A 26529-nucleotide genomic window follows, 5' to 3' on the forward strand; every position below is an offset into this window, starting at 1 on the left:
ACTCAAACACAAAAAGGAAGCCTACAGAGGGTGGCAGCCAGGATAAGTAGCCTGGGAGGAATACATAGAAATTGTCTGAGCAGCCAGGGATCGCATTAGGAAACCTAAAGCCTTGACAGAATTAAAATCTGGCCAAGGATTTAAATGGCAACAAGAAAAGCTTCTATAGATATGTTGGTGATAAAAGGAAGAGTAGGGAAAAGGTGGGTCCTCTCCAGAAGGAAGAGAAGACCTGGTTGCCTGGGACACAGAGAAGGCTGAGGTACTTAATAACTCTTTTGCCTCAGTCTAAACCAGCAAGTGCTCCAGCCATTTACATTTCAGTGTAATGGCTTTATACCGAAAGATGGTAGGTTTAGATTAGATGTAAGGAAGTTCTTCATTATAAGGGTAGCGAAACACTGGCACAGGTTGCCCAGAGAAGCTGTGGCTGCCCCCTCCCTGGAAGGGTTCAAGGTCAGGTTGGACAGGGCTTTAAGCAACATGATCTAGTGGAAGGTGTCCACTGCCCATGGCAGGGGAGGTTGGAACTAGATGTCTTTAAGGTCCCTTCAAACCCAAATCATTCTATGAATAATGACCAGGTCTCCTACAAAAACAAAGGCAGAATTCTTCAGAAACTCTGCAGCACAAAAAGGTCAGATAGAAACATTTTATTAATAAATCATGAAATATCTTCTGACTAGACTCTTGCTCCCCATTCAAACAAGCTGAGAACAGAATCTATCTTTGTCACACTGAGAGTTCAGCCTTCCTCCCTTCCTTCCATGGGACAGAAAACATGTACATCTAATTGCACTATGGGAATTATGCTTCTTACTCCCAAAATTTATTTTTGCAAATACCGATGTGCAAATAGAGAGCACAACAGAAGATCAAAATTGTTATTCCTTTTATGAAGTAACACTTTTTTTGTGAAAATCAGAGCACTGCTTTCTGAAGAGAGCCTGTATGCAAGAGAAAAAAATTAATTCACCACTTTGGCTCAACAGAGCAAATATATTTTACATAAGGCATGAAAAACACCTGTGTGGTGACTTCTGTAGTACAATCTCAGAATGTGCTCCCTCATTAAAGATGAACAGAGGATCAGAAGACTGTCAGCCTTGCCTTGCCCTACTTTGAGTCTTCCAGTACAAACTATACACAGGGTTTATCATTCCCCAAAGAAAGGGACAGAACACATTGTTAAACTTTGATCATAGAGTATTTTCTGAGGGATTTTGTAAATAGTTCATTTAATTTCAAAATTACTTAAGTGATCTAACTTGGGGAATCTCTATCCAGGGTTTTTGCTTGCTCTAGCTGTCCCCCCTTTTCTTTCTTCATGACCCAATTTTCTTCAGAACAGGACGCTACAGTTCTGGCTGAGATATGCAAAACATTGCCACCTTTAGTCAATTCCACTAAGGATTAAAACAAAAATAAAGATTAGAGGATCTCCACAGTACCTCAAATAGGTATGTGTATTTTTTCCAGGACAGACACAACCCTGTATAGCAAAGCAAAGCTAAAACATCATCAGAAAGACTATGGTCCTGGCTAGGAAGACATTACTTTTCAGAACACATAAAATTACCACTTGCTGCTGAACCTTAGCATAGCTATGTCTTTCTGGCAGTAGGATGTAGCAGAAAATTTAAATTATGGTATCTGAATGTTTTTCCTCCCCCTGTGCATAATTACAATTATTTGCAATGCTTATTAGCATTGCTAAGCTTGCCCATGTTAGCCACTGTATTGTTTAAAGGCAGCACCGGTTCTCAAAAGAAGGTACTGGATGTGGTGTAAAAGAATTGGTTGAGTACACTGCTGATAAGTGATAATGTATCAGCCAACGCTTGTAATGGGTGCTAACATACGAGGGAATTAAACCAGGAATGCAGTCAACAGGAATGTAGGCCAAAGATAATATCCTTAACTTGCCGTGTGCCGAACTATCAGCACATTTCTAATTAAATTCACGTGTCTCTGGCGTGTGCCGGCAGACAAAGGAGCCCCTTGGCGCAGAGTCCAGCAGGGGGAGTCGGGCGCCCGTCACCGCGGCCTCGGGCCCGGCAAGGCCACACCGGGGCACTTTCTGTTCCTCCTTTGATGTGCCAGCTCAGCTTAGATCTGCGACTCACGTCGACCACCCTACAGTCATTTTCAAACAGAACGGCTAAACTACTCATCTAATAGTTTTGTAGCACTAAGTACAACTTCTGTGGAAAAATCCCCAAAGTCATGAAATCTTCTACAGCACCGCACACAACCTCTGAACAACTTTGTGACAGGTTATCATTTCAAAATATTCTACCTTTTGCAAATTTCAGTCAATTAAATGTTTTGAATAACTTGAGAACACCCTGAAGCAAAGCAGTTGAGTCTTCCTATTAAAAGTAATTACTTCTATTAAGCTACTTGGTATCCGTAACTGCAGTACAATTTTTGTGAGAGGGGTTTTTTTGTGGTTTGTTTTTTTTTGTTTGTTTGGTTGGTTGGTTTTGTTTTTGTTTTTTGTGTTTGTTTGGTTTTGTTTTTGTGGGTTTTTTTCTTCTTTTGTTTTTTTCTTTCCAAAAAATCCTTTACTGATTTTGCGTTAATCTAGTTAATGTCCCAAATAACACATCCATGTTACTAAAAACATCAGGATTTATAACAGATGTTCTTCTTTTGGTCGACATCTGAAAATGAAGCCCTGTTACCAACATATTTTCCCATCCCAAGCAATACCCTGAAATCTTTGTCAAACTTCCTTGCTTTCATCATTGCTCAGCTCATCACACAAACCATCTGCATAAATAAAGATGTAAGCATCTGCTGTATGGCAAATGGTCTCAGGGGCAGATGTTTTTATCCTTGCATTCATGTCACTGGCTTGGATACATTATCTGAACAGATGTACACAATCTGAAAGTGTCGTGTCCCACAGTGGTATGTCTCCAACTGCTTTCTATCAAAGTACATAAATGCTATTTGCACCTGCATTTATGTTAATGATATAAAAGCAGCAGGGGTTCCAGCAACGTGAGATCTGATGCTAAGAAACACATTTACATGGCTAATTGAAGTTTGAGATCCCCCAGCACCAAATGACCATACTAACATGGATATAAAATGTACTAAACTACGCAATGGCTTTTAAAAAAATTGTATGATTTAAAAAAAAAATTAAAATAAACATTGTCAAGGAGCAAAACTATGATCTCAGCCTGTAATATACTTTTCCAGTGTGTATTTTAAAAAGACAAACAAGCATTAAATGAATTCCTAGATAAACCAGGACAGCCTAATATTTTGCACAACTACTCTCTAAGATATACAATTATTTCATGTTAGAGCAATTTAATAAAAATGTTTTATAAGTCTGACAATTCCAAAGGTATTTCGTTTCTCTAAGGCACACTGGTATTTTATATCTTTATGAAGCAGTATAAAAAAACCCCAGGACTTGCTCAACAGCAAATAGAACGTGAGTGTGAATGACAGAATATGATGCTTCAATGATAATTTCATAATTTCTAGGAAAAAAATTAAATCTTAGAAGTTAAATATTTATCATTATTCAGAAAAATGCATCTGTCTGAATATGGAGATACAACTGCCTGTTATATTTTATAAGAAAGGTGATTATAATTTATATTTTAGATTGAGAAAAATACAGATGCCCTGAAGGAATATGTATCAAATTACAGAACTCCTACTATTACATGACAAATAGTAGCAGTGAAGGGTTTATGTTGTCACTCAAAGAACTTGCACTAACTATTACTTCCATACTCAACTGAAAAATAACGAGCACTTTCAAAGTAGGGAAAGATTGACAAAAATGCTAAACTGAATCTAACTGATGGATAGGTTCTACTTCAAATACTATTTATTTTCAAACCTTTAATCTGCAAGAAATGTACCAATGTTATAGTTGTACATAAATCATTTTAAATTGCTAATAGCCTCAACATTTTCAAAGTGCCTGAACACATTTAATAAACAAAAGCGATGCTAGATACGAGGACAAAAAAGAGTGATAGTAAAAGAATACAAAAAAATATACTGAGACTAGTCTATTTCTAGATCATGATTTCACATTGATACAGTTCTTGGTCAGGATCTGGTCATGATTTCAAATGTGAACCCTCACTTCCAAAGCTCAAAACATGGCTGCTAAAATTCACTCTGGGTGCAAGCTGGTAACAGGATTCTGACTGATATGGATTTTTGTTTAGAAAAAAAAAAAAAAAAGCCTTCCAAAAAAAATCTCAAAGCAAATGATTCATCAGTTTCAAGTCTGCAAATAGCTTCACAGTCTATACTGTCCTCCTGTTATTCCAAAATGATATTAACATAAAGGTAACACATTCAATTTGACTATAACAGTGGTCAAATTCCTGTTACTTAAAGGAAAAATCGAATTAAGGCTTTTAAGTATTAGAATTAAGCATTTCAGTCATAAGCACATAGACGTAGAGCACACTGCAGAGTGGACAGCTTTATACAACAGTAAGTACTCCCTTGAAAGAATAGTCCCATTAGACACAGAACTCATCAACTAAGATCAATTTTCATGACATCCTTCTGGAATAGCTTCCTCAGAATTATTACAGTACCATAAAAATACTCAGTCTTCACAAAACATGTAAAGTATAAACTTACATGACAGTAAAAGCTCAAGGCTTCAAGTTAAGTAATATATAGCGCATTTCTTAATTAACATACATACTAACAATGAAAACTTAACTGACAACCTGCAATGGTTCTGAAAAGTCCATTAGAGCTTATGTCATATCCATCATTCACTCACATTTAAGAAGTTTCATTAAAAATGACATTCAAGTTAAAAATCATATTTAAACATTAGCATTGTGACACAGATCGAAAGGCAAAGGAAATGAAAGTTATGGCACATTTAGAGGCTTGGGAATACAAGTTGCAGCACAAATACCCTTACTAATAACAGAGGAAAAAATTCAAGATGTTAACCCTACTGAAAACTAAATCAACAGAAGATGACTTCTGAAGAGACAAAATATAGAAGAAATACAGTTAAACACAAAAGATGTTAGTAAGGCTAGGAATGCTGGAAAAAAGGCACTTAGAGTCTAAAAATCGTAGTTTATATTTAGAAAAAAATTGTCTTCATGTTTGTGCTAGTCTTGCAGCATAACTTGCAAACAGATTTTCCATGAACTTGCAATGATTTTCAAATATATGAAGATAAAAAATTGTAATTAACTCTGAACACTTAATTCTACTGAATCAAACAAGAAGCAGATTTATAAAGTTTCAACTATAGGTGGTAACAGTAATTCCCAATGTCCTAAAGAAGAAAACAATCTTAGCTATTGCAATTGTTTAAAGTGATAAATGCTACAATACAACGGCTTTTTTTTTTTTTTTTAAGACTATACTAATGTAGAATAGTAGACACAAGTTATAGAGTGATTTATTAATTATGATTTTTTTACACATTTTGAATCACAGGCATCTAATTTCTCAAAAAAAGTACAGAAAGTATACTATACCTGCAGAAAAATTTAAAGGATTCTGCATTATGTCCTTTAATAGTTACAATGTTCCTGGAAAGAAGAAATACAGATACTTAGAAATTCTGACAATTTTACAATTTTTCATAAAGTAAAAAAAGAAAAAAAAATAGAAAAATGACGATAGTTTTTCAAAATTTTATTTCAGAATGGATCCCAGTATGCCCATACCTCATGCAAAACACTACTGGAGTTTTAAACCAAGTGTTTTTCTGGATCACACATACCCTTATATGCACTCTTCATACTTCAACACTGGGTACAACTAACTTAGGCTTCTTGTAATTGAAAACCCCGATTAAAGCCAGAAAAGAGGACATGCCATGAATTCCAATGTGACAATGCATTCTGAAGAATCACAATGTAGGTTTAAGCAATCATTTTCCTTCAAACATCTGACTTCATGGATCCTATATAACTGACTGATGAGTAGATCTTCCATTAATGCTACAATTAAGATATTAGCTCACATTTGTGAAACAAACATTACATCACCACCTCTCCTGAATTTGACGTTGGCACTTACTGCAAAATTTGGTACATAACGTTTGACATAAAATAGCATTACATCAAGTGGCCACTCAGTAACTTAAGAGTTGGCTACTTCTTTCCAGTGTGGTGTGGTGCTTAACCTTTGGGCCAAGTGTGATTCAGCAGTCAAGTAAGAAAGACAAAGTATAACATAACAACAATATAAAATTGTGTTATTATCCACTTAGATTCTCTTTATCATATAATGGTCTAGCTTTCTGAATGGCTGCATAATAGCTTGGTTCAGCTGAACACCACTAACATGTTAGAAGTCACACAGGATATAAAACTCTTGTTCTCCTGATGCAGTTGGAGACTTTGGGAAGGTAACAGACAAGTCTACTGACCATCAGATGAAACTCCAACTACTTGGGGGTCTTCTTGGATCTAGGCTTTCATACCAGTGCATATCGATAACATTTCCAATGAGTAGAGCCAGCTGTGCAGATGTGGAGTTTGCTTACTTTCCTGGCCAATTTAACAGCCAGTAGAATTTTATATAAAGAACATTCCAAACATGCACTCAGGAGCCCCCCCCTCTAACCACATGAAGTACCAAGAGATTGTTTTTGAATAAATATAAAAGTAGTTTGGACAAATCCTGATGCAATTACCAAACACAAAAATGAGCCCTGAATATGTTTCCTTACTATCATACAATTGACTCTCAAACAGCAATGGAGAGGTTCCAGGAAGGAGATGGTTCTGTGGGCAGCAGTATAAGAGGCAAAACCAATTCCATTTCCAGGAAGTTCAATACCAAAGCATTAAGGGAAATTGGGTGTGGCCTTTGTGAAGAGACCTCTCACACAACAAACAGGTGAGGCTCTTTGGTCCCTGCATCTCCTGCACTGAGCCATATGTAATAAGTTCTTGCATGCCATCAGCACCTCCTGGCTTAGGCTTGCAGATGGGGCTCAGCAGAGCCCAGGCTGCCTCACAGAGCCTCTGTCCGTGGTACTTAAGCAGTCAACCCCCGATCTGCCAGACCCAGTGTACAAACATATGTTGGCTTATCTATGCATAGTTTCATGTAGTGGCAACATACAAACAACTCCCTCTTAACCTGCAAGAACAGAACATACAACATCGATATAATTTTGAAATGGCAAAACTCCTCTAGGAACCAGCATGGATTTTGAATTTGTTACCCACCGTGTAAGACATCCTTCTTTAAGGCCGCATTGCTCAACAAGATCTTTTCACAGAAAAAAAAAAAAAAATCAGAAGTTTTTCTTCCATTTTAGGATTTCCAACACTTTAAAGCGTACTGAAATAGTTGCAGCAACACACACTCCTGTAAAAAACAGTGTAAGAAATGATGTTCAAATGAAAGTTCTCAAAATTATTATTCTGAATTCACATTTTTATAGGTTTTCATGGTCCCTCCCAGTTGTAGGGAGCATTAAATCATTTTAAAGGGTGCCTCACTTACAATTACTATTTCCTCTTCGAATTATACCAAACAAACCATACATCAGGATACAGGTCAATAATTCTTAGAATACTATGTGCAAACACAAGCTCCACATCATTTTCCAAGCATTCACAAACCCTAATGCTAAGACAGAAAATTGGACCATACAAATCCAAGTATTTTGTACAGGCATCTCTGATTTGGATTCAACCCTAACTGCAGTAAAGTAATGGTCTTGATCTAGAAAATCCTGTGCTTATCTGACAGACTATTACATTGATCAGCTACTGTTAATGAAAAAAAAAGTCTAATTTCTCAAATTAAATTTTCATCTTCTACCCATTCATATATATTTTTTTTTATTGTTATTACAACAAAGAACCTTTCACTGTCCTTTATTTTTGCAAATACTTAATCAAGTAATCTTCCTTTTTGGAAAAACTGAACAGCTCAAGATTTTGAAGTCATGGCAAGCTTATCATCATTCTTTCAAATTTTTCTATCCATCATTGTGTGTATGGCTGTATTAAAGCATGTTTTCTTCGAATACAAAGACAGTTTAAAAAGCAAACCATGTAACTTTGTGTGACTGCCCTGTCTGCATTTCACAGTATTTTCAAATTTATCAACAGTAAGACTGTCTTTTTGATCACCACCTGGTGCTAGTCTTGGAACCAGTCCCACCACAACGTTACTACAGGTATAATGATTCATGTTCCTTTCTCATTGACAATTTCTAACAACTTTGATCCAACTTGTAACATGTTTAACAGATAACGAATATCTGCATATATTTATGTTTAGGACATGCACCAAACTGCAGTCTTATCAAAAAGTTCTGAAATTCTGATTCAATTCACAGCATAGAAGTTGAAGGATATAACATCTATACAGCTACTTACACCTTCTCTCAGCAGGATTTTTTTTTTTTCCATTTGACTATAAATCTGGCTTGGCATGACTACTTTCCACAGAAACATGTTGATGTTCAAAAAAGAGTCAACTGTAGAAATAAAATTATTAACTAAATTTTGTATCTGTTTTGCACTCTGTGTCCAGAACAAATTTTAGGTTGGACACCATTAATAATTCAGGACATCCTGTCATTTTTATTGACTAATGGGGAGGCAAACACTCTTACAGTCTTGCTTGATTATATTTGAATCCAATACTGGTTCTTTCCAAATACAAATGATATTGATTGTTTCTATCTGGCTTTAACATCAGTTTTTATCCACCTGAAAGCCTATCCCAATGATAAAACTTTAAAAATTTTATATAATCTTAAAATTTGTTTTGTTCAGTTTGTAACTCTACTATAGGACAATAAATAAAACCATTCAAGCTGCAGTACTCCAGAACTCAAAATAGTTCTCTTGAAATCTGCTGCTGAGTGGTCAGAGATGAAAAGAAATCTATTACAAGAATTTCAAGTGAAGTGGAGTTTAAGTTGAAGAGTAAAATTTATCTTAATGCCACAAAATAAGCTCTATCATGGCTATGCTACTTCTTATGTTACCACAGAATGAAAGGATAAATGAATTTTCAACCAGAAGCAGCAAAAATATCAAATAAACTGGAAAAAAAAATACACTGTAAATTGGTCTTTAAGAATCAAAGGAAGCAGAGCATATACATGTAATAATTTAAAAGCAATTTTCACAGAAAGATACCCACAGGTCTTTTATATGAAACTGGTGTCCTGATAGACAGACTGAATTTGAATATCAGGTGAACCCAATTAACCTAATTTGATGCTTGTCCATACTAAGACATTTATTTCAGATGTTACACAAAATCCTTTAGGATACTACACAGAAAACGATAAATAGGCTGTAAAGGTTATGACATTAATTTTACTGTCATACTTATGCTTTAAGCAGGCATCAAAACTAAAAATCTCATCCTCTGGGAAGGAGGAACTATCTGAAAGTAATTATAGTACTCATTATCATAACAGTATTAAACTAAACCACTATGACCCTAACTGAATTTATTTTTGGTACCTACTGTTAAAAGAACAAAGCTTCTCAATGATGACTGCACCTTCCAATACAGTGAACGTAAGTTCAGATACTGGAGGAAAGCATTAATCAAATCTTATAATTTCATATTAAGCTTAATTATGAATTTTAATTTAAATCTAGGCATGTAAAGAAGTGTTACTTAAATATTATTATGTAATTTCATTTCAGAAAGAAAACATTAAGCTAAAAAGAAAATACTCAGTACAGTTTAGAAAAGACATTCTCCTAACAGAAGCCCATGAAATGTCAATTTATATTTCAAAAGCAATTTTATTCACTTCATTTTTCACACCTGTTCTTTCACATACTGTGCCATCTTGTAAATGACAGCACCATGCAACCATTATTTCCCCAAATTTAGAAACTTTTCAACAGAAACCAAGTTCCCCCAAAAGCACAAATGAATCGTATCAGCGTAACTTCCAGGAAAGTTAACAAAATCTGTTGGTATTTAAAGGTCAAGTCAGACTAAAATAAATTATTAAAAAAATGAAGCTATGCAAAAATACTGAGGAAGGTAAAAATGACAAAGATTGACTAGTGTAACACACAAAAGCATTTGTTCAAACAAGTATATTTGCCAAAATCCTGCAGTGCTTGGCTACTTTATAAAGCACAAGGCATTAAGCCAATTTCTTTAAAAAAAGAAAAAAACTCCAAACCCCCAAACCCCAATAACCAAGCAATAGCTGATTTGCATTTTTAAAAACCTGCAAAAGTATTCTGCATTTCAATATCCAAATCTTCAGTTACAGAAGTCTGATTTATTCTTATTTAGAATTTTCTATTTTAAATCATACTTTCACACTAGGATTTCATCCTACATCAGTAGATCCTCATACTCCTATTCTATATCCAAAGAGATATGTATGTAGTCACAAACAACAGCTTTCTTAAAAGAGTAATTACACGCTGCTTATGCTTCCATACTTAGGTAATTAATAAGGGAGAAATGTGTGTCTGTGGCAGAATTCTTTTTGGCTGAGCCCATTAGGTGACTTCAGCAGACAGCCAAAAAGAAACAGAAGCCTCATTGCAACTGGTCACTTTTGCCAGTACAAACCCAGCAGAACCTAAAACCCAGGCTATTTTTAAATTTTTGGTCATCCTATGAGATGGACCAGTCCTAGCACATTTCCTTAACTTCAAGCCTTACATGCACTGAATGCCACAGTGGCAATCCTGGACAAAAATTCTTCCCTTCATACTCTGTTAGGTGATATATAGAATGGTTGGCTGGCATGCCTACACTATGCCCATCTGTCAGAGTGGAACTGTGCCTACATGACAGGTTCTATGCTACTTTCAATAACATGTTGCTGATAATAAAAGCTTATTTATGAAACAACATAGGGAACTTGAATGTTTGGCTAAAAATGATTGCTTTTCTTTAGGAGATAAATCTTTCAAAATGAACTTCTAAGGTTTTTCAGTTGTATGAATAAAGACTAGCACATGCACTGGAAGAAATGAGGGTGTTCAACCCATTTTCTACTATTGCAGACAGCACATCAAACAGTCTCTATAATTCTTACAACTATCTCTAAGAAAGTAAATTCAATGACCTGCAAAAAAAATTATAAAAGTTGTTTCTCAAAAGGATGCCTGAGAGAAAAGAAGGCTAAAGGAATAGTAATACTGATTCTTCATTTTATGAAATGTATGTGTATTAAATAAATTGTAGTTGAACAGTTTTTATGACTGAAAATAACCCCAACTATTTTCCATTTGTGAAAATAATTCCATTCTGAAAAACTAAAGAACAGCAAGGAACAGTACGGTTACTAGTATGACTATTATTAGACAATTCATAGAATGTCAAAAAATAACACCTTTTTTTCACATTTCCAATTAAAAATGACAGATTAGTAAATACATTATCAGTAGTACTGCTCCGAATGCTGTGAATTGGACTCCTGCGTAAGTTCCCCATTTGTATTAGATACTTTTGCCATTATTCTGTATTAAAAGGTCAAATCTTCTGATTTTAAAATAGCCTTGGATCTTACTGTTGTGAAAGTAACTGTGAAATGGTGCATCAGTACAAATTGCTACATTTTGTTCTGGATTCTGAGGGCAGCTGGAAACAATAGTTCTGGAAAATACTCATTTCATTTTTATAAGATACTACATGAAATCGATGCTGTCAATAGTTCTTACAATTTAAATTCAAATTAGTATCTAAAAAAAAAAAATCAAACCCAGAAACATCTAGCACTCTTACTTGGCAATGACTACTCTAGAATTTACTTTAAAATTCAAACTGTGCAATTCCTTCTACTCCCAGTCATTGTCCTCCCCCCCCCCAATATTATTCTAGTACTAAACTAAGCATTGATTTATTGTTTGGGTCTAAACTGCTATGAAGTTTTGCCAGGAATCTCAATAATGCAGTTTCATAAGACAGAATCTATATATCTTACAATTCTGTTGGCAATATGTAATGTCATTCAGTGGAACTGCAGTACACCATTACAGTTTTCAGTTTGCCATGCCCAATTGTGAGACTTTTTGACTTTGCTGTTGTTCATAATTAATAACTATTTTGATCTAATAAGAACCGAATACATAATTTATCTTTCACTATAATATCTGCTGCAGTACATTAGCTTTCTTTTTAGAGAAACAATATCCCAAACACTAAACAGCAATCTTGCTGCAGTTATAATAAAACTTACGTAGCTTTAGACAAACAACTGCAAGTGTGTACGCAAGTACACACATATACCACTCAGGTTGGCAGGGACCATGCTAAGTCATCCCATCCAACTTCCCTGCTTAAAGCAGTGTCAACACTGGGATTAGGGCTTTGTCCAGATGGGTCTTGAAAATCCCCAACCAAGATAGATAACCAACAGCTGACAAGAAGCAAAAAACATTCCAAACTTTGCAAAGAATTGCCTTTGCAATTCTGACTCAAATAATGCAATTATTTCTGAATTTACAGCTGCAAACTTGAGCACAGTACTGAATTTTGCCATGGTACTAAATAAGTAAAGTATCATCTATAGTTTTCTATAAGACCTTCCATTACAGATGTTCTTAAGAAGTCAGCCAGATAGCTTTCAGTCAGAAAGTCTGACATTTATGTTTGTGCACCAGTTTGTGCATCAGTATCCCTCATTCAAAAAATATACTGTATTTTAAAAAGTAACTTCACTGTGTCTTATTTGCAGACTCAAGCAAAACAAGCATTCAAGAACTGAAAAAAAAAATAAAAATAAAATAAAAATAAAAAGAGCTTACTATTACATGGCATAGAGGACAAAGTGAGAAGGCAAACCTATGCCTGTGCCTGGTCAAGCAATAAATGAACTACACCAAGATGGTATGGATTTCCAGGATGTTAAAATTCAAATTGCCTATCAACTAATGACTTTTAAGAGCATGTCCCTCCTAAGAGAGCTCACCTGTAACACACATTTCTAAGGCAGAAGTTTGAGAAACAGGGTATCAGTGCCAAAAATAATAAAAAGTAACACTGCCCAATGCCTAGGACCAATCAAAGCATACTAGATTCTAAGGCCTAATTTCTCTCAACCAAAAAAGCTCTCAGTAAGAATTACCCACTGAAATATTTAGTTTCTTATGTTGAAGGAAAAGGCCTATTTTCTTCAGCTGAACTCAGAAATAACCTCCAAATTCTACGGAAGAAGAATTCACTTGAGAATGTATAACTTTTGTGAGGCACAGCTGGTTCTTGCAGATTGCCCTGTACTGAAAAATATACCAGATAACTAATCAGATGGTGTATGAAGAATTGTTTTGACTTGTTTTGTGCTATGTTGATTCTACACCCAAACTTTGGCTTTAACATTGCTAACCTAGATTGTGTTTCAGGGCTAAGGACCATTCTTCTGGATAGCTGAGTGCCCACTACACTTTAAGAATACATATACTTTTAAAACCAGCAATATAAATATGATAGCTGGATTTTCTTGGTGATGCTGAACATTAAAAACATTGCCCAACTATGAATTATTTCCTATGTTTCCCAAACATGATCATACTCACCAGAAAGGAATATGTACTTAACAGATCACACTTAAACCCATAAAAATCTAATGACAGGCATAAGGAACTTAAATCCTACATAACTTCCACCTTTACTGCCTCCTAAGCATAATAAACTCTTCTACATTGGAAGGATCATCAAATATTAAGTTTACGAATTAGAACATAATCTCACTGAAACACACTCATAAAACTCAGTGCCACGTTTATTGCAAAAATTCAAAGGTCACATTTTATGTAAGTTCTGTGACAGTAAGAACCTAAAGTGTTAAAGAATATTGCATAAATTTCATACTTGTAGATAAAAAGAACTCTCAACACACAACCAATGCAGTCAAAATTATCTTGCAAAATTAAGGGCAGTTCAACTTCTACAGACAAAGAAGTAGACTACAGCTGTGGATCCCTTGTGAAAACTGCAGTAGTCGCCCAGCTGTGTGCTGAGCACAGGCAGAGGATGCAGTATCCTCCCTCCCTGCTGCTGCTGTGCCCAAACTATTTCACGCAGACCCCAGCAGAGAAGTTCAGCTGTTCATTCACATTCTTTGCTCAGTCATATCCCTCTCATTTTCTGGGAAAGAACTGTCACTGCTTCCATGGATTTGCCTGCATGGAATGCCCTAATTCCCTGGTTGAGAGCTCCCAGAGGTCTGACCGAACTCACAAAGCAATGGCTGGGCCAAAGTGACTGATATATCATTTATTTTAAGAACAATCAGAACATAACCAAGTATATTTTCTAGACAATTTGGTATAAACACATTTCTTAATACCAATCATAAAATCTAGATAGAAGTATTCCACAGGCTTGTCTAGACTTGGTGACATTGATTGATTGTTTAGCATCCAGAAACAACATAAAATAGCAGCAGCTGTTCAAACCATTCAATGTGCAGTATACAGGACAACATTTGCAAGACAAAGTGTATATCCATATTCTACAATTTACTTAGATGATACCTTTTTTGCAGGATTTATTACTGTCTGTCAGCACAATGTTACTGATGAAACATACCTTATTACAGAAACCTTCACATAGATAAACGTATAAAAAAGAATAAATCAAAGTATAACCTGTCCCAGTTCACTGCCTTCACTCGTGTTGCTTTCATTGTGCAAATAGCCTTCGCCAATATAATTTTCATTTTTGTATGCACCACCCTGTTTGTTGTTTGAAAAATGTTAAAGGCACAGAGCTTCAAAGACTGTCAGACGTACTTAATGAAGTGTCCTCAAAACATGTTCATGGAGAAAAAATGTGAAATAAACATGTCAAAATTATTCCTGGCCACTGTCCAGCAACCAGCTGTGGTGCACAGACTATGCTAACCCTGGGAACATTCTTCTTTCTCTATGGGCCTCCAGCTTTGCCTTCTGTTCCTAAGGATATTTGTATTCCCAATTCATTCAGTTACATCTCAAACTAAGCAAGACCAAACCGAATTAGTACTTCAAGAGAAAAACAACTAAGCACAAGGACCAAGCTATTAAAGCAGCTAGGTTGTCATGCTTTGACACACAGTACCTTTTCATTAATTTCCCATAAAAACCATGCTGTGTGACACCTATACTGCTTGTCATGTCAAGTCTTCAAATTCTACCACTGAAGTTCTGCTCACTTAGGATAAGAAAACAACCAAACATCTGTGTTTGAAGTTTTTTTTGTTTTTATTTTTTTGTTGTTGCTGTTTTTGTTTTGTTTTGTTTTTTTAATAATGGCACTATTTCCTATATTATGGCCAAATTCCAACTTTGGCAGTCATATTAAGGGTTTCTAAACTTCAGCAGAGTTTTAGCTATTTGAGACACTGTTCAAGCATGCACACTGAGTTAAGAAAGGCAATGTTCACATGGAGTTGCACCTATCAAGGGATTAGAAAGGTGACGACTTCTGCAAGTACAATGGCAACAAAAGAAAGGCTAAGGAAAATGTGGGCTTAATGGACAAGGGGACCAGGTGACAGAAAGCACAGAAAAGGCTGAGGTACTAACATAACATTACCAACAGTAGATGAAGATGTGGTGCAGTAAGAAAATACAGCTGGACATGTACAAATCCATAGGATATGAAGAATGTATCCGAGAGTACTCGAAGAGCTGATCAGTGACCCTGCAAGGATGCACTCTATCATCTTTTAAAGGTCATGGCATCGCCAGAGATTATCAAAGACTTGAAAATGGCACACAGCACACCCATCTTCAAGACAGGCAAGAAGGAGGATCTAGGGAACTACAGGCCAGTCAGCCTAATTTCAGTCCACAGAAAGGTTACGGAGCAAAGCCTCTTTGAAGCCATTTTCAGCCATATGAGAGAAGGGAGGAGGCTGGGAACAGCCAGCACAGGTTTATCGAGAGTAAATCATACCCAACTACGCTAACTATTTTCTTTGAGGAGATGACCGGTCCTGGGGATAGAGTGAGGGCAGCGAGTGTTGCTCATCTTGGCTTTATGAAGGTCTATGACATGGCCTCCCACAGTATCATCACAGCCAAATTGGTGAGATACGTAATGGAAAGTGGATGATAAGGTGCATGGAAAACCAGCTGGACTGTCTGGCTAAAGTGTGGTGGTGACCAGTGCTATAAAGTTCAACTGGCAACCAGTTATGAGTGGTATGCCTCTGGGAGCAATCCCGCGACCAACATTGTTTAGCATCTTTATTAATGACCTGGATAATGCAATAGAGTGTGCTCCTAGCATGTGTGCAACTGATATGGAATGGGGAGCTGAAGGGGGCAGGGCCTCTATTCAGAAGGACCCAGACAGGCTGGAAGAAAGAGCTATCAGAAATCTGTGAAACTCAACAAGGGCAAAGGCAAATGCAAGCGCCTTCCCAAGGAGTAAACCCATGCAGCAGTGCTAGGCAGGGTCTGACTTACCCATTCTAATCAGTATCAATTATGCAATTCTTCTTTAAATCTTCACTGATGGCGTACTACTATCTACTTTTTCAAAGTGATCATATTATACTTTCTAAATCTGGGCACATTAGTTCCCCTTCACCTCCAGCCTTCTAGAATTTCTCCACTATTGCATGATTTGTTAAAACTCAGAATTAATAATTCATACAGCTTCTAAGCTTTTTTTTTTTAGTATCTGTAGGTGTCAGTGCAGCAGATTTAAAAACATTTAATGTTAATAGTTGCTGGTACAGTGATAATATGTTCTTTCCATCACTAATGATGGAGGAGGTGAGATGTAAAAGCTTAATCCAGCCTCTTTCTGAACACAGAACATAATATTTATTGAATATTTATGCCTTTTTCTCCACAGCAGATATTCATCATCCTTGCCCGTTATTGGACTTCTATCATTACTAAGTTTTTGTATCCTTCATGAACACCCTCTATATTTAAAGAACTCTATTGTACTCTACTGCCCACAGATTTTTATTAATATCTTTACCTCCTTAACCATCTCCAAGTCACGTAGTGCTTGCCATCAGCAGCTCCCCATTCTTTAAACTGTATTGCTAACCTCACTCCCCTTCTTACCTTGTTTTAACCAAACAAATCATATTTCCTAAGAGAAGAATTGGTCTGGGATTATCTAAATGAGCAAGCAATTGTCAAGTTAGTCAAATTCTTATGCTCAAGTATTCCTTGTTTTTAAAGTTTGCTCTTCTTTTAAAGATTAAAGTAGGAGATGTATGCATGCATAACTTGTTCTTGGCTCCTAACATGCCAAGTTAGGTCACAGTTCCTAATACACCTGCATTATTTATTCTACATGCATCAGAAAAAATCTGTACAGAATTAACCAAAATAAAGTGGCTTTTATTTGTAGAGAAAACCATCTCATATATAATATATATGTATGAGCAAGTATTGTAGAAGCTTCAGAAATTGATCAGTGGATACTTGATTTATCAGCACAAATTTCCCATACATGCAACAGGCTGAATTCTCCTAATTTTCCTTTATTCGATACAGAAGGAGTTTTAAGAAACTACTCATGGTTCTAGGATCTGAATTACTTTTGTAAAAAGCATCCAATATATTTTGTCAGTTAAAACACTGGCACAGTAACACTACTCTTCTGAATTGTGAGAACTGTTAAAGAAGGCAACAGAATGTTTAATATACAAGACCACAGAAAAGACTATAAGGTTTTGCTGTGACATTTAAATTTTCAAAGAGGTTCTCCAGTAAATGCTCATTAAAAATGTTTTAACATACAAGTTATTTGGGTTCACTGTCATTTTCATTAGATAGCTGTGATTGGGTTTTTTAATTTATCATTTTGCTTTATCTCAAAAAACTTGCACTAAATAGCAGAAATATACAAGTCTGGACAAAGAACATGATATCCCGTAAGATTCAGGTTACAGTTTTAATATGGAAAGAACATTAGCAAATACATTTCTGTGAAAATAAAAATCAACGCTTCCCTTGCAGCAAAGCAGAAAGCCCTGTATATTATTTCTATCACATTTACTTTCTCTCTTTAAAGGCCATTTACCTTTCACTAGCAGTGAAATAACTTAAGATCTGTGTTGTAAACTTTGTATTTTTACATGTGCACTGGGTGCATGCCAACAACTTTCATATTTTTCTGCATCAAACATTCATTCATCCATCCCAATTACTTTTTTTTAGAGCACTGGAAGCGAGGAAGAGAAAAAGTAACGGTGATAACTGTGAAGGACATTTCCCACTTTTCTTCTAAAGATATTTCTGATCTGTGTGAATTCACTTACTGCATGCAGGCCTCATGATCCATAGCATGTAAATGTCAATGATCATGCTACAAGTCTGAACTGAATTAACCTTAAAAAAACAAACGTGTGACGGCAATGACAAAGAGTTCCGTTCATACCCACAGTCTTCTGATTAATCTAAAAAAATAGGTATTTCCATTGATGACAGTTACCTTTAACGATAAATACGTAATTCATTGTTTTAGTATTTTAGGCTAAATACATACCTCATTTGTAAGTATTTATAAAACTGTCCACTGCAATAAGTATAACACCTACTGCATTTAAAGATGATGAAAATCCACGGACTGGAAACCAAATTCATTTTATACAGAAGAATTAATTTTAAGTTTCTGAAATGGAAAGTTTTTGATAGCATTGTTACTTACTGAAGTATTCTTTTAAGAAATTTAGACAATATATATACATTGAAAGCATAGAATTACTTTGGGCATCAGACCAGATGGCAAGGAGAGAACTCTTTCTATACAGGAGAAACACATGTATCATAAAAATGCAGTGTACTCCTGTTGCCTAACCTCTTTCAAGTTGGAGAACTTTAAAAGATATTTTACAATTTCATGACTGTTCATCTAAAATCATACAATTAAAAAGCCTTAAAGATATAGATAGAACTTACAAAAATTCTGGGGGTAGTTCATCTCAAATGTTAAAAACGCTATGATGTTTCATTTTCTCCTGTCACAGAAAAAAATGCCAGCATGTCTATCACTATACTTAATCCACTTTATTTGCTAAATAGTAGTCTCTGTATGTGGTAAACTAGGCAGTAAAACTTAACATTAGCTAAGCCTATCAAGCATCTTTTGTTCCTGTATTTGTCTGTATGACACAGAAAATGTTTTAACTAGCCAGCAAGAGCTGCAAATAAGCTATTTTCATGACTGAATCTGCATGCTTTTTGTAAATGGTCAGAAATTAACAGACACCTGGGATCTTGCTTGTCATGCTATTACAAACATCAATAAACTGCAGAGAGCAAGGGTGTTTTACAGGTTTTCTTCCTTTTAAAAAACACTATTTTATTTAGCGCAAATCAATTCAGTGAATAAGTATAAGCTCGGATGCATGCTTTGTAAAATTTGAAGATACACCTGCAAAAACATATGGATTGTCCAGAAACAAAAAATGGAACTGTTAATTATTAGGTGTAAGTGGGAAAATTATCACCCTAATACTCCAATATTTTTGTTTCCCATTCCAGAACAAAACAATGTCACCCGAAATTCATTAGCAAATATGAACACATGCACTGGTTTCAATTATTTCAGACAAACAACAAATTACTTTTTTCTCAGTGGGTGTGTTTCAGAAACCAAACGACTTTGTGCAGATCATCAGGTCCAAGACAACAGCTCACCAACTAACTCACTACACTGGTAGAGATTCTCATCTAATCTGAAATTACTATTTTCGGTGCCAAGTCTTTAACGCACAGCTGCTTTTGTCAGCTGAGTATTATCTACTTTTAAACTAGAGAAATTATGACCATTTCAGTTTTTAAACAAAAGATGGCAGTTTTACCCAGGATACCTGTTTTCTCTCCTTACAAGCAGTGCTAAACTGAAGAAATTCTGAGTGGGCAGTGTAACAAGAGAGATTTTTATCTCAAGTAGCAACTACATAGTCTGACATCCTGTTCTATTCCTCTTTTCTTCCTCACATGCATTTTTGACAAACTAAGAAATTTGTTTCCATTAACATTTCAAGAATATTTTCAAGCTTTTATGCAAAACATTTTAATTTTCAGGCAACAGCAGGCAGGAGATTATTTAATTCTTCTAGCATTTGGGTCATAAAAGCCTTATTTCCTACCAAGAATAGAAAACTGTAGCTGTATTGCCTCATTTTTCAACATTCTATGCTACTATATGTTGCCAATATTTCATAATAAGGCTTAAATGTTTTCAGAGGGAAAATACGGTGATGATTTAACACAGTCTTCCAAAGTGAACAGGGGGAAGCTAAACAAAGAATTGGCCAGGAACGTGGAACTCAATAGCATCCTTAACTGTAGGAGATGGTGAATCCTAAGATCCTGAGAAAAGCAATCAAGACTAATAGCAAAATTGCAGTTCTGGACTTGAGAAAACATTTCTGTTTGTTCAGAAAGCTAGTTGGTGTGACTCCTTTGAAAGGGCCATCCTGAAACATAAGGGAGCCCTGGAGAACTCTTCAAAGTACACAAATGGTCCAGCATTTTGACATGCAGGAGGTGTGGAAGAAGCCAACACAGATGAAGAGAGTACTCTTAACTGAGCTCCAAGACAAAAGAAGCATAGGCAAGGTAGAAGAGGAAGAAGCTAACAGGAAGAATACAGAAACATTGCCTGGGGGCACATACATAGAATTAGCAAACCAAAGATCATTTGGAATTGCAACTAGCAAGGCACATGAAAGGCCAAGAAAGGCTTCCATTGATACACGAGCAAGCTGAGGGAATTGAATGCTCCCCTCTATTCTGCACTTATAGGGCTGTGCTCATGTCTGGGTTCCCCACAGACATACCTGAGTTCAACTGTAGGAAGAGAAAGCTAAGGAGGGAATCTTACTGCTATCTACCTAAAATAGGAGGGTGTATGAAAGATGAGGGCAGACTGCCCTTCAGGCTGCACAAGAGGAGGACAGAGAAGTTGCCATGTGGGAAATCAAGATATTAGAAAAAAAAATTCACATTAAAAGTGGTCAAACACTGGAGAAGCGTGTCCAGAGTCTGTGTAGTATTCATCCAGAGATCATCAAGACTCAAGTAAGATCTTGGACAGAATCACCTAACTATGAAGGTAGCCCTGTTCTGAGCTGGGCATTTCAGAGGATGATCTGCAGTGGTCCTTTCCAAAATAAATTTTTCTGTAATTCCATAATGTGTACACACAAGAGCACATTACTTTTGGCATATCCTTTTTCAACTTATTAATTTTGCTATCCAACATATGTGTCTGTTAAATAATGAACCTTTCAAAACAAATACTGATTCAAATTAACTTTGATATTACTGATTTCTAAAACCTCTTATTGTGCCTACCACATTATCCTCACATCCTCTCCCTCTTCATTACTGGGATCTCTGCACCACGTTTCACCTATCTTCCTCCTAAACCATCAATACGGAACTCTAGGAATGAAAATATGTAAACAACGAATAAATAATAGCAGAAGTATGTGCATCAAGTCAGTAAGCATTACTAAATATAGAGGAAGCAGACAGATGGAATTAAAATGCAATACATACACAGTCAGTGTAAAAAGGACTGCCATAACTTAAAGATCTTACACATGCTATAGCAAAGACTATAGCCAATTCCTATAAAAACACCAGTGTTAATGTATTTACATACAAATTTATGTAATGTGTGTATAAATACAAAGATGAAATGTAGACTACAAAAAAGCTGATGTGCAACACACATCTATTTTGAAGTCAATGTTGTGGAACTCTTGTGTAAGTAGCCCACCAAATCTAGTATCTAGAAAAAGAGATCCTGAAAGACAGTGTCACAATGAATAAGTGTTCTGAGATTCTTCCATCAGTGGATACACAACATCTTTTGAACCACGAGAAATCCAAGAAAACTTGAAGAATCAAACAATCTTTTTGTGCACCAGCGGTAAATAACCTAATTTTATCAGAGTGCTAATCAACATCTTAGCTGTACTTTGTTATATATAGTTCAAGTCACTCAAAGTCAGGGACATAAAAATTGCCCTTAAAAATCTAGTCCAGAGGTGCTCTGTGACCAAATTTCAGTTTGTTAACATTGAAAGTGAGAAACCACTGCATTTAAAAACAAAGTGTCTGCAGCTCTATGAAATGTGCTATTACACCTGATGTGTGTTAAATTTGTTTACACATTACTTTTTATAGCCAGTTTCAAACTGAGGCACTTAATCTTTCCTTAGATAAGTGAAATGAATTAATTACTATCAAATCCTAGACATATTTATGCATTTTGTCATAACAGTAATTTACATGTCTTCTCAAAGAGAGAACCTGTAGTACTCTGAGTTGACTACATTGTCTTAAAGCTTAAAAGCTTACCTAATTCAAATTATTCCTTCATTTTATAGTAGCTTGTTAAAACTAAACAGCTTCTTCGTCTGTACTAAATACATTTAAAATTAGGTCCTGTTCTTCCCTGCATTGCAGCTACACACCCCACCTTGCCTCCAGTACATCAGAGACACCTAAATCCAAAAGAGTTTTAAGTTAAACCACTAGAAGATCAACACTCACACACACAAGGTCAACAGCACCAGTTTACATCCTGTAACATGCCTTCTACACAAAAAGCAGAAGGTAATTTGCATAGGCCTCTGAAACCACATATTTTTCATATAAGAAAATTCAGAACCACTCAGGGTATTTTCCACTGCAAAGGTGAAATTTATAATGGAGAGTCAGGTCAGTTACATTCTAAGCACTTAACGTAAATTCAAAACAGATTACCTTTAATTACAATATAACATGTAATTCCTTACCGTCTTCACATAAGCAGGAGCAAAATTAAACAGGAAAAGAGAAAGACCATCTATACATCCTATTAGATGGAAAGCAGGCTTCAGTACAGTTGCACTCACTTTCAACTAACGCCAAATTCATCAGTATTTTCGTAATATAAAGTCAAAAGTAAGACGTTTTGAAAAAAGCTTTAACCAAAGCACTACCCTGCTGAACTTCATGGCACAGGAAGCCTAGAATACTTGCAGTGTGTTTAACGCGTACCCAAGGGGATGTGTTTAGGTAAGCCCTCTTCATATGAAGTTTCCTGTAAAAATCTCAAGTACCTTGAGACCACATGCAGGCCATGGCAAAATGACAAAGGAACAGTCTAATTTCGGGATACCAGCAGTATCTCCTGTCTGTCCAGTTACACTCACTTGGTGCTTCATGTTTTGTTTTGGTTTGTTTGTTTTGGTTTTTTTTTGTTTGTTTGTTTCTCCCCACCCTCCCCAATCACTACTGTAGGAATACTTTATGCCTAGATTTCTGTGTGTTGAGTAATTTCTGAGTAAGAACCTCTGGGTTCAGCAACAATAGGCATATCTGACAGCTATGTTCCCCATTATATGATAGAGTATGCAATTAAGAACTGGGCAGCATACTGACTGCATTCCAAATATAACTAAGCCATCAAATTCAAGAATACTTCCTGATAAAAATTAAAAATACATTTTCATTAAAATATATTCTTCCTATCCTTTACTAACATAGCAGCACCGTTAACAACATGCACACCAACTGTGCTAACTTCTATTTATATAGTAAAACACAGGCATTGGTATGCATGAGAATTAAACTATGAAAAAGACTCAAACTGCTACAATTTATTACCTACATAAGGTTTTCTTCCAAGTATAATCTCACTGAACTCAAATACAGCTATGCATTCACAAGACTTCAGTTAGTCAGTTACTGGGAAGACTTCTGAGTATCAGTTGCAAGCACAATACCACAGCTAAACAAAATAGAATTACTTGCAGACTGAGAATTCCATAAAGCAGCCAATCAAATGCACAAGGTAATAAGACTAGGATTATAACCAAAAAAAAATTATCTCTAAAAGGATAATAAACTCATGAGATGGCCCTTGAATGAAGTATCAAAATTTGGGCTACTTCTTGAATCAACGGTGCACAGAACCTCCAGCTACTTTCTCTGATATTTTCAGTAACAAAAAAAAAAAAAAAACAAAAAAAAACACAACACCCACCCATGTCAATACATCAGCACATTACAACTCCTCACACCCTAAAAAAAACCCTGCCATCACCACCTTGCATCTTTCTTGGCACTGGGAGAAAACAGCATAAAGGTCATGGAAAGCAAACTTCACTTGCATTCTTACAGGTGGCTCCTCCTGATTAAAGCTGAGGAGCAGCTGAGCAGTGGCACGTAGGACCTTTCAGTGCCTTTGCAGAACAGAACACTTCAGTTCCCACACCTCTGAAGCCAACATTTTCCAGCAGTATGCAGTCACTTCTATTTAAAAACACAATACCACCTTATGCTTACTACTTATATACCACAAACTGAAAATCAGAAGAAATACAAGATAATTGAACTACGTGGGAAAGACAGTATTGAGTAATATCCTCTCATTTTGTGTAAGATATGCAGCTACTGCAAAGAATTCAAAAGAAAAAAAAAATCCTGAAGGCTCAACTAAGTAGTTCTACATTCAAGCAAGCTTAAAATGATTTGCCAATTATATGGTCAAAAGTAAGAAGCTACAGTCAAAATCTGTCTTTTTTTTATATCATAACCTATTTTCCAAATGTATTAAGAAAAAATAATCTTTAATGTGAACTTGCAGTCATTCAACCAAGATTCAGCAAATTCTAAACCCACACACTTGATTTGTCATCTATTTGGCTGCTAAATCTGACTCTGAAAAAGTGATGTGTTACTTTATTATTATTTTTAAAAAGATTTCTCTTGGGATTGCACAGCAAAGGAATGAGCTTGTAACTTATCTTACACAGGAAGGAGAGATTTTTATCCTTAAAAACAGGAGGTTCGCCCACATGATCACCTGGGACAAACTTGGCCAGTGCAAGCAGGCTAGGAGGTTATAGGAGCCTGGGAATGTTTAACATCAAGAAAGTAATTACAGCCCAGCAAGATCAGAAGGAATTACACAGGAAATGTGAACAGTAACCCTTTCATGCCAAAAAAAATCATGAAAAAGTGAGCTCTCGGCTGCCAAACTATGAGGCTGTACAAACCAACTGCAAAATGCAGGAATGGAAAAAACACTATATATTACTAGGCTATAAATTCCCAACGATGTGATAAAGCTATACTTCCAAGAAAAGAACAAAACCTCTGGTCTTTCTTCTTGCTATGTATATGCAGTATAATTAAAGCCCAGAAGAAACATGAAAACATTTCAAACACCACGTAAGAATGGTCAGTTGTCTCTTCTGAATTTTTCCTTTTGATTTTATGCTGACCAAACAGTATCCTCCCTAGAAGGTGGTCAAACATCTTGTTCTTATTTAGTCACGGGAAACCTCCTTCCAAAACAAATAGTACACTATCCAAGCAAGAATGCTAGCTCTCTCAGTTATCTATTCCATAAAAATGAATCTCCCAAATTCTGAAATAAACCCCATAGCTCAACAGAATGGGCTCAAGCTACTGTATGTGTTTGTTGGGGAAGCAATTTCTATGCTCTGGGGACACAAGAGAATTTGAGTAATCTGACTGTAGTTCAATCTAGTTAAAGCCTTCAAGTGCCATTTTGGAAAGTGAACAGTGACCATGCATGCATGCTCTTCACACAGACCCGGGAACCATTTTAATGAAGCAAAAGACTTTTTTTAAGCTCCCCACTAAGGAAAACTGTATTCCTTCATATCTACCAAGAGATAATGCTGCAAAGTACTAGCACGTAACCCTGATCAGACAAGAAATGAGGAATAAAGCAATCAAACACTAGTGTTTTTATGAATTTGTTGATTAAAACTATGACGAATATATTCTCATTAAACAAAAATAATAGGTTCCCCTTAAATGAGTATTACTGTATATCCGATCTACCCAAAAATGAGGTAGACGCTTTTATGATTAAAAAAATCAATACATTATTTATTTAAACAACATGCTGCTTTAGTTGTTCTTAAAATTAAAAATCAGAACAGCATCATCACATGTTACATTTGCAGGGCATCTCCATAACAGCACTTTAGCTTTCCTTCCACCCTGTCACTTGGGTGTTGCCCTCTACCTTCCTTTACAACCAAATTCTTCCTTTTCTCATCTGTTCTGTTGGATTCTATTTTGTTTCCTTTTCCTTGCCTTCACATCAAAGGCAGGCCTTTGAAATCACTAATGCTGCATGAGCAACCAACTCCTGCATGACTGAAGTCTACTTAGTTACTTGCTCAGGGGAATCGCTAATAAAAATCAAGGAAAAAAAAAAAAAAGAAAATACAAAAGCAGCACATGAGAATTTCAAGCATGGGCACACAAACAGGGCAGATACGGTGTAGTACAGAAGTAACAAAAAAGAAGGCCAAAATGTCACTGCTGACATTATGGCCTACACAAGTAACTGTAACACCCATTCTTCAGGAGATAAAAACTGAAATATGAAACAATTACATTTTCTATTTTACTGAGATGGAGTCTGAAAAGAGACAAGCATGGTGACCTCATTCTGGATACAAAGGGAAAGTTCCATTTTCTCCTGCACTAAACTTAATCCCACTTCTAAGGGTTGGTGATTTGCAAAAACAAACTGAACTAACTCTCCCAGTCAATACACGTTCTTCTGAGATTAAAGTCACTT

The 26529-nt window shown here is 35.9% G+C and overlaps 1 protein-coding gene across 4 annotated transcripts in view; it reads right to left on the reverse strand.

The window, feature by feature from the left end:
- The window catches only part of ZNF438 (zinc finger protein 438), a 56342-nt gene that overhangs the window by 17403 nt on the left and 12410 nt on the right, over positions 1–26529 (reverse strand). For all 4 annotated transcript variants that reach the window (XM_042802035.1, XM_042802033.1, XM_042802032.1 and 1 more), the window contains exons 5-6: positions 7212–7353; positions 5505–5558 (exon numbers count right to left, since the gene is read on the reverse strand). In XM_042802035.1, the coding sequence (XP_042657969.1) occupies positions 5505–5532 (28 nt within the window). In that variant the 5' untranslated portion in view covers positions 5533–5558; positions 7212–7353. The remainder of the gene's footprint in view (positions 1–5504; positions 5559–7211; positions 7354–26529) is intronic.

Source organism: Tyto alba, unplaced genomic scaffold (assembly GCF_018691265.1).
Source record: "Tyto alba isolate M040663 unplaced genomic scaffold, T.alba_DEE_v4.0 Super-Scaffold_38, whole genome shotgun sequence".
In the NCBI taxonomy this organism is placed as follows: Eukaryota; Metazoa; Chordata; class Aves; order Strigiformes; family Tytonidae; genus Tyto; species Tyto alba.